Source organism: Simochromis diagramma, unplaced genomic scaffold (genome assembly GCF_900408965.1).
Source record: "Simochromis diagramma unplaced genomic scaffold, fSimDia1.1 OVJJ01000501.1, whole genome shotgun sequence".
NCBI classification, from domain to species: domain Eukaryota; kingdom Metazoa; phylum Chordata; class Actinopteri; order Cichliformes; family Cichlidae; genus Simochromis; species Simochromis diagramma.
The window spans coordinates 2,031,364-2,040,899 of record NW_024387320.1 but is presented as its reverse complement, the minus strand read 5'-3'; the positions used below and the strand labels follow the sequence as shown (position 1 = coordinate 2,040,899).

At 38.2% G+C, this 9,536-nt stretch overlaps 1 protein-coding gene across 1 annotated transcript; it reads right to left on the bottom strand.

The window, feature by feature from the left end:
* Positions 1-2,019, bottom strand: LOC120717564 (complement C1q-like protein 2). The gene is made up of 3 exons (XM_040005670.1): positions 1,700-2,019; positions 1,479-1,613; positions 1-1,398 (listed from the first exon to the last, which is right to left on the bottom strand). The coding sequence occupies exons 1-3, from the start codon at positions 1,926-1,928 to the stop codon at positions 1,112-1,114; spliced, it is 651 nt and encodes a 216-aa protein (XP_039861604.1). The 5' UTR covers positions 1,929-2,019; the 3' UTR covers positions 1-1,111.
* Between the last annotated feature and the right edge of the window lie 7,517 nt (positions 2,020-9,536).

The following is a 9,536-nucleotide window of genomic DNA, read 5'->3' as shown; positions in this document are numbered from 1 at the left end:
TTCAGACAAAATTAGTTTATTTCATAATAACCATTCAGACATTTTACAATGCAAATCACCAAAACTGTGTCTAGTTCTTAATTCATCCATTTCAATCTTATCTAATAAATAGGTACAATCTAAAAGAAAATTAAATACCAAAAACAAAATATTCTCGCACACAATCTTCCTCATAAATCCCAAACCAGATGTTGAGGTTATTTCTCAGACTGGTAGAACCAAAACTTAAATTAAATCTTGTCTTTTGCACAACCTTTACACCAAACACCAGGAACATTAAAGAAATAATTTTAAAACATTGGCATATCCTTCAAAGTGATCCAAACTTACCAGGGATTTTTAAAGAACCACTAATGATTAGAGAGGTAAAAACATTAGAGATATGCTTGACAAAGCTTTCCAGGACCCTAAAACTCCAGAAATAACCTTGATAAATCATAACCTACAAGATAATCTCAAATGTGGGTCTTGCATAAACTGTCAATACACAAAAAATCTAAAATGATTTAAACACCCTATTAGCGGCAAGCTCATTGACATAAAGGGTTTTATGACTTGCAAAACTAAAAATGTAATCTAGATGACACAGTGCCCATGCAAAAGAAACATATAAGAGAAACATCCTGGCCTCTAAAAGAATGAATTAATGAACACAGAAGTTTGATTAATAGAAATGATTTAACCAGTCCTGTTGCAAGACATTTTAATTAAATAATTCACCTTTATTTTTTATCGGCATTAAAGCCATTAAACCTAGTCAAAGAAGTGGCAATATTAATTTTATCAGAAAAAAAGAAGCATTCTGATATTTTGTTTGAATAGTTTACAGCCTACAGGTATGGATGAGGATTTATCTATTAATGAGTTTCTGTGAACTTTGATGGCTCTGATAACTTATCCAGGAGCTCATAAAAGATCCTTAAGAAACCACTGGTTTCTGAACTCTCCACTACTCAATAAACAAAATAAGGAATAATAATAATAATAATAATAATAATAATAATAATAAAACATTGAAAACTTTGAACTCCTTTGGAAAAAAGCCGAGAAAATGCATATATTTATCTTACCTCATAAGAAGTCATGCAAGCATATAACCATGTTGTTTACATTACAGTGTAAACAGAAGAAAACCACTAAAAGTATTGTAGTTCATGCTGTCGTCATAGACAATCCTGTTCGCCTGGAGCTCCACATACACATTGTCTCCCACTTCGAGAGGGATGACCACAGCATTGCTACCCATGTCATTGGCATCACTTCCACTGGTATCCCAGACGGATGTCAGTCTTTTACCATTCTTCATGAGGCTTACAACGGAGTTGGGAACAGAGTTGAGGTTGTTAAACATTGAGAATCGAAAGAAGTACATTCCTTTGGTCATGGCTGTGAAAATCCCTGTCAAAAAATTAAAGCTGGTGAGATTTCACAGGTTTTCATGACTCCATGCAACACTTTCTCTGTTACAGAGATAATACCTGTTGAAGGATTGTAGCCACTGCCTGTGTTGGAGAAAATGTTCTTGTACCGCAGTGGAGTAGGACTGTCAAAAGGGCCAGTATTTCCAAAGCCAGAATCAAGGAGGGCTACAGAAAAGGCTACCTGAGGAATGCCTGAAAGCAACAAATTTAATAAGAATTTCCAGAACAAAATTACATTTCAATCTTACAATTAATCAAACCAGGTTGACTCATGTTACCTCCAATACGTTTCTGCAGATCCATGACTTCTTTTTCAGTTTTTTGAAGCTTGATCTCTAGAAGCGTTATTTTATCCGCAATGTTTGTGACTTTCTCTCCCACAGCTCCCAGGTCTTGAGTTATACGAGTGAAAGAGCAGACATCACAAATTTTGTCACAATCGCTTTTAATCTGAGAATCACAAAGACAGCTGCCGATTGCCAGAATGAGGACTGCAAATGACTTCATCTTTGCACTTTTGTGCTCTGCTTCTCTGTTCAGAAGTCCTTGACTTTTATCTCTTCAGAGATGCAAAACAGGATGTGGCCAACTGTAAACATTAAAACAAGTTTTACTGGTCAGGTCATTAAATACATCAAATATTAGCTTTAACATCCTGGCCACTGTCAAAACACAAACTCCTCACAGCGCAATCATTCCATCCAATGTTCAGCACACTGAAACATAGAGACAAGGGAAAGAGCTGTAGGACACAGATTAGTGAGTGACAAAGCCATAATCCAGGACAAAACAACATTAGTACAAAGAAACAAATAAATATAAAAATAAGTTATGAAGTTATGAATGATCAGTGTTGGGACTAACGCGTTATTAAGTAACGCGTTACAGTAACTGGGTCATTCCTACTATTCGGTGCCATTTCAGTGTGATCACTCTTCATCAAAAAATACAAAATTTTGAATTATTTTAACATTTCATCTAAAAGAGGGATTTTCAACCTATAAGAAAAATGTATTGGTCCAGCTAAGGATATTATATTATAATATTTTTTAAAATCAAAGTCTTTACCCATGACGTGCCAAATGTCCACCCTGTTACAGGACATTCAATTTTCTATTAATAACTGTTTTGAATACACAGTTATAGTAATATTTACATTTTCTAAAAGCTACAATGTCCCTTTTTAAAATCTGCAAGGAAATTTCAAGGAAGTATTTTAAACAAGCATTATATTGAAAGAAGACAGGTTCAGTTTTAAGACACAGTGTAATTTCAAAAGATTGTTTTTAGATTCAAAGGGAATATAAAAAAAAAATTGGCTCCATTTTTAAGTAACTTAATTTTGCTGATTCATTCCCTCCCAATAACCAAAGAGACATGCATTATGTTTGTTGATTTGATTTAATTAACAAAAGAAACACACAGGTAACAGGGTGGACAGAGGAGAAACAGGGTGGACAGGAGGTAACAGGGTGGACATAACATCAGTGACAAAAAATACCACCTTAAAGAAACTTTGAACACCTTCACCATGCCCGTCCAACCAACACAGGTAGATACATGTCCACATTAAACAAGCAAATTTTCACTGTACACCCAACATAATGAACATTTTTCTCACACATTTTACCTATGCAACAGACCAGCAACTCCAGTTTTTTTCAAGGAAATCCCACACTTTCCTCTCCAGCTGAACTGACTTCTTATTCAAAGGTGTTGGTTCTTTCATCAGACACACAACCTGGTCATCCCTATACCAGGTTATGTCCTCACGTGGACTTGGCCAGTGGAACTTGTTGGTCCCGTTCTTGTGCATGCATTTCACTTTAACATCCTCTTCAACCTCCAGAATGATTCCTGGGTAGGGTTCACCATTGTAGTTGATAATGCACCACTGACTAATATGATCTTTTGTGATGTTCTCAGGCCGGGTTGGTCCCTCAGTACAATGTGGACTTGCCTCTTGACTAAGGCTTATCTCCTTCAGGCCATAGCATTCACAGTCCAGTACACCTTTGTCTGCCTGGCAAAGGCAGGTTATGTCCCTGTATTTTATTGTTCCTGGAGAGAAACTGAGTACTTGGTGGATTTTCATGGTTCCTTTGACAGGCACAAGTGTTGGTCCATCAATAATTTCTTTTACTTTCCTCTCAAATCTTCTTCTAACCTTGAGGGTCCTGGTTGCGGGGCATTTTCTGGCTCTAGGGAATATTCTGGACTTAGGGGAGGAGTATTCATAGCCTCAAATTCTGTCCTGCCTTTGGCACTAGCCCTCTGCTTTCTTTTCCTTTCTCGCCACTGCTTTCTCTGTGCTCTCTTCTGTCGTTCACTGAGATCTGCCACTTTCTTTTTTTCCCCTTCCTCTCTGTCCTTTCTCCACTTCTCTTTCTCTTTATTGAGATATATCTGTCTTCTCTCAGGGTCAGCATCACGACGTGCTCGGTAGCGCCGCTGCTTCTCCGCAGCAGACATTGGTGCCATTCCCTGAAAAATGTATACTATTCAAAATCTTCTAAAAGTATATATATACAGATTAATAATAATTACCAATACACACTTGTATAAATAACCCTAAACACTAAACTTCTATCATCTTACGTCCCCCCTGTTACCATGTGTCCCCCCTGTTACAGTGCATAGCAATAACAGGGGTGACGGTAACAGGAGGGAGATTTTATGCTAAACTTAGCCATTACTACTAGTATGATGAACAACAAGCTAGTACATGGTGACCACTAAGAACCATTTTTAACATGTTTATTAGCCATATTATAAAAATTACAAAAAAAAAATTGTTTCCACTATTAATAAGCGTAACAGGTTGGACGTGTTATGCTTTGCCACATTACAAAATCTTGCTAAAACATTGAAAAAAGGGTTGATTAAAGAGTGGTACTTACTCGTCTTCTTCTTGAAAGTTTTCCCTCCAAAATATGTTACATCCGGGAGTGTCATGTGACTAAAAGAATAATCAGGTGATGTGTTCTATGGAATTCTTATCAGAGTAACAGGGGTGACAGTTGATTCAGGGACACAAATTTTTTTAAAGATTTTAAGTATTAAACATGCATTAATAATAAAAAAGAACATTTGATGAGGAACATTAGAAATAAGCCAATCCAGAAATGATGAAAAATCTAGATTTTTTTTTTTTTTTTTTTTTTGTAAGTTATATTTGTAACTGAAGTCGAGCAAGCATGACTGGGGACATAGTACTTTAGTGACTTGTGCTAAAATAAAAGTAATTTACTTTTAATGTATTTATCCTGTGTATATATCAATGTGTTCTATGGTAGAGGGGGGTTAAACATACAAGAAAATGGTTTAGAAATAAGCATTAGACAAGTTTTACACTAAATATACCATATTATGTCATTAGGACTCAAATGGCACCGAATAGTAAGAATGACCCTACGTTATTATTGTGGTAACAAGCACGGTAACTAGTTATTATTCCAAAATCAGGAACGCATTAGTCGTTACTGGGATTTAGATAGGGTCGTTACTCGTTACTTCGTGTGGTGGCTATCGCGGAGCTTCCACAGATTCAGTAACATTAGCAAGTGGTGGAGGCCAGCAGGTGGAGGATGGAAAGCGGACGCAGAAGGAAAAGAGACCCGAGGCGGCCGCCGGTCCAAGTGTGAACTGAACTTCAGGTAAGAAGTTATGACCTGCAGTCTATCCGGGTCAGATATGAACCAAGTTTAGTTGGAGTTTATTTTCGCTATTCTGACTTTTCCCGTACTGCGTACTAGCTAGCATGACGGAGTTTCTATACAGCTGGGTGGATGCTATGATACTAATGTTGAACTTTATTTTGTTCATAAGTTATTAGAGTTGCCAACCGTCCCGTCTGGTATTCAGAGAAAATATTACGCGTTTCTTATTGAGGTGAAAAGGAACAGTTTGTCCCGTAATTCAGCTACAATGAAAAAGGCACAAAGCTGGAGTTATTCTGTGTCTTTGCTGCACAGCTGCCTCTTCTTCTTTCATTCTCCCCCCTCCCTCTCCTGTTTCTACTTCAATCCTGAAATTGATCAATAATCAGCTGATCGGCTCTCTTGTTTGTTTATCGCCCACTTTGCGCCAGAAAGAGGAAACCAGCCGATGTCGCGCTAAACAACAGCAGCACGTTTAAGCTTGATCAGCTATTGTTAGAATTTATTTAATATTAATTTCTACTATCAGCTGATGTTTGCTGGAGCCACAGCTGCAAAAAAGCTGCTGGTCATGATATCGTTTGGTTATGTGGTGAGAGGGAAACATGAAGATGAAACCAGGAGATGTCCTTACTGAATCATCAGAGCTGAACAGGTGATGGAGAAACAGGTTTACCTTTTAGGTGACATGAATGAGTTGAAGGGAAGTTATGAACTGTTTCTGAGAGACAAATAACACCAGGATCCTTTTCTAAGTAGCTGACAGCTGGTAACTGTGCAGGTGCGGATCTAGCAAAGTTTTGCCAGGGGGGCAGGTAGGGCATTAACAGGGAGAGGTGGGCACAAGGAAATACTTTTCTTTCTTATTCTCATTTAAAATGTCTAGCTTTTAAAAAATAATTATCTGAATCTTACAACAAACGATTGATAAATTGATACATATATACCATCAAAACAGTGTACATCACTGTCACAACAGTGTTTATTTTCATTCAAAAGCTTTAAGATTTTTCCTATAATGGTGGGCCGGTCTCTAGTCAAAATGCCCGGGACGATTTATTTGTCCCAGTCCAGCTCTGTATGCAGCTCATCTGCAGTCTGGTGTTACCTACATCTTCCTATTCAGAAGGCAGAATTTCAGAGTTCTGAGTACAATCGAAAGCACCACGACTGCAGTTTTTGTGTTGGATGTAAAAGGCGCACATGACGCTGTGACGTAGGCTAGAATCATGGCAGTAGTCAATGACGGTCCAGGCGTGGGATTTGTCTCGTGGAAATATGCACATTATCTTTTCCTTTCTATTGGTAGGTGGCACAGTGCACTTGTGGCAAGTAAGCAAGCTAGAAGACTGGCAAAGTTATGGAAGCAACACATTAACAAGAGAATTCTGAGTAAAACCAAAGTTACTTTCCCTAGTAACTAGTTACTTTGAAAGTAACGAGTAACTTGAAGTAACTGAGTTACTTTTGATAGAAGTAACTAGTAATGTAACTAAGTTACTAATTTAAAGTAACTTACCCAACACTGTGAATGATATATAAATAAATCCCTCTTTAAAATCTTGTAATCATTCTACTGCACTTTTAAAAATAAGTTCAAGTTTATTCACTTGAGGTTACTTCATTTTTTTGAGAGAATGAATATTAATACTTTCTTAAGTGAAGGCAAGTTACAGTCACATTTTACAGTGCAATACAGGTAAAGAAGAAAAAGCCATTTTAAGATATTTTAGTATCAGTCACTTATGAATCTACATTCATCTTTAAACTATTTTGAACAATAGTTGGATGTCAATTTGAAAGTTGGTAATAGTTTTTTTTTGTTTATTTTGTTTTTAATCTTTGCTATCAGTGATCTAACTTTTTTCAAAATTGCAAACACATGTTGTGTCAGACACATTTGAAGTCACTGGATTACTTTACTAGTGTCTGCTACCAAATAGTTTAAGTAAACCAGCCATTTTGTACAGAAATTGGCTGCAGTTATGCTGGGTGTGAAGCAGGGGTGGGGGGAGTGCTTACTAGATACATCTCAATGGTTAAGAGTGAATGGATCAAAATAAGTCTTTTTTTTGTTTGTTTAAAAAACCCCTATTGAAAGAAAGAAAAGAAATGGCAGGAATGCCAGAGGAGCAAAACACCAGCTACTGGTAGACATAACAGTTGCCCGAGACTGCAAGGCCAGAATGACCAACCAACCTTTGCGCTCCCTGGATTGATTACAAGAAGGCCCATGACTTCATGCCCCACACCTGGATCCTGGAATGCCTAGAACTGTACAAGATCAACAGGATCCTAAAAGCCTTCATCAGGAACTCAATGGGGGATGTGGTGCACAACACTAGAAGCCAACTTCAAGCCCATAGGAAAAGTCAGTATGAACCACACCATCAGGATCTACAGTAAGGACAATCGGAATGTCGTTCAGATTGGAGAAGTGTAGTTGAATGGTAATGTAGAGAAGGAAGGTAGTCAGAACTGAGGGGATTGCACTACCAGAAGGCAACATTGCAGACATTGTGGACAGCTACAAGTTTGGCTTCGCCGCTTGTGCAGCTCACTGGTATAGTTTCTCACTGGCGGCTGTTGTCGCTTGCAATATTATTTTTACTTTTTTGTGTCTAGACTTTGTTTCTCCTGCTAGAATTTACGATCGGGGCACACTGTTTCACATTAAAGATTCAATGGAAAGCTACTTTGACAGCTGGAACAGTTACAGGAGAATGTTTCCTCCCCTTTTTGTGTGCTCCGCACCTGAGTGCATGCCACTGTACATACTAGTTGGATTCAATCTGAAAAAAAGGAAAAGGGGAACCAGGGCCGGTGTTCAGGTGAGACTGAGAAGGCACCGAAGATTAGCTTCTTGGTTGTGGGGAGATTCCCGGTGCCTGCGACCAGTTCATCTATTGCCATCTGGTAGGGACGCCACCCTTCAGTCTGCAGCCCGGGATCCACGGCTAAATTGCAGCATGCTTACCCTATGTCCTTCATCTGTCCGCCGTTTTACCTGCAGTAGCGATGTACCATCATGGATACTAGCATCGACTAGCTTTGGAGTCACCGCCCGGCATGGCAGGTGTACAGGTATGCACAGGTGCTTAATTCAAGTACCACTGCAGTCAGATGTTGAGTGCACCAACCAAACGTCATCAATATGGTTTGCCCTGCTTAACGCTTGCTCAATTACTAACAAATCATTTATTTTAAACCAGCGGCCCCTAACCTTTTTTGCGCCATGGACCAGTTTAATGTCAGACAATATTTTCGCGGACCGGCCTTTAAGGTGTCACGGATAAATACAACAAAATAAAATGATACGACCAAGACAAAAACTGCGGTATTTTGTAAATATAATAATAAACATGAATTCACTGTGTAATTGTGTAACTTTATTAGCAGCTTCCTTCCGAAATGTGCCATCAACATTGAGAGTTTGCGCATTTAAAGAGGAGCATTTTCTCTCTGTCGCTTAATGCTCTGTGGTTGCTATGGTAACACGTAAACATTTCTTTCAAAAAAAGGCCCAGGGAAACCGAGTTAACGATAAGACCCCTGAAAACCATAAATTTCACACCCGAGCCTCAACTCTCTTTATGAAGGAATCTCTAAACTTTATTTGTTTAACCGAGAAGCGGCAGCAAAGTGACCTTCCGACATCCATTATTAAATTGGAGAAGGTTGTAATGCTGGGAGATCTAAACCTTCATATTGACAATGCATCCTGTAACATGGTTACTGACTTCATCACTGTTGCAGTCTTTTAACTTTAGGCAGCATGTTTCTGGCCCTTCACATATAAAGGGTCACACATTGGATCTTGTTTTCTCCCTGGGTTTAAATACAAATGATGTTTGTGTAGAGGATGCCCATGTGAGTGGCCATAGCTGCATATTCTTTAATTTATCATTGTATTTGGATCCTCCGGCTCCTAAACTGATGATTCAAAGTTGAATTATAAACCAGGATGCTGCTGAAAGGTTCTCTGCCATGTTTGATGCTGACATGGCTTGCAGTGGTGTGGACTCATTTGTATCATCCTTTAACAATCAGTGTAACTCTATTTTAGACATAGTGGCACCTGTCCTATGTTTGAAATCTCATCCTTGGATAAATGAAAATATTCGTAATTTTAGGAGATACTGTTGCAAGCTAGAACGTTTGTGGAAGACTTCCAAGCTCGAGGTTCACAGGTTACATCTTAAAGAATCAATTTTCTTACTAAATAACATTCGGAAAAAGTGAATTGAATATCTTTATTGTCATTGTCGCTTGAACAACGAAATTAAAATTGAAAAGTTGTCTTCGATCGGTGCTAAAAACCTTAAAATACAAATAAAACAACAGAACATTTACATTCATTCCAATACATATGCCTCAATTAGTTGCATATTATTCCACAACATGGTACAGTTGCTAATGCTGATGTTCAAATACGATATTGCTGTTGGGTAGAACC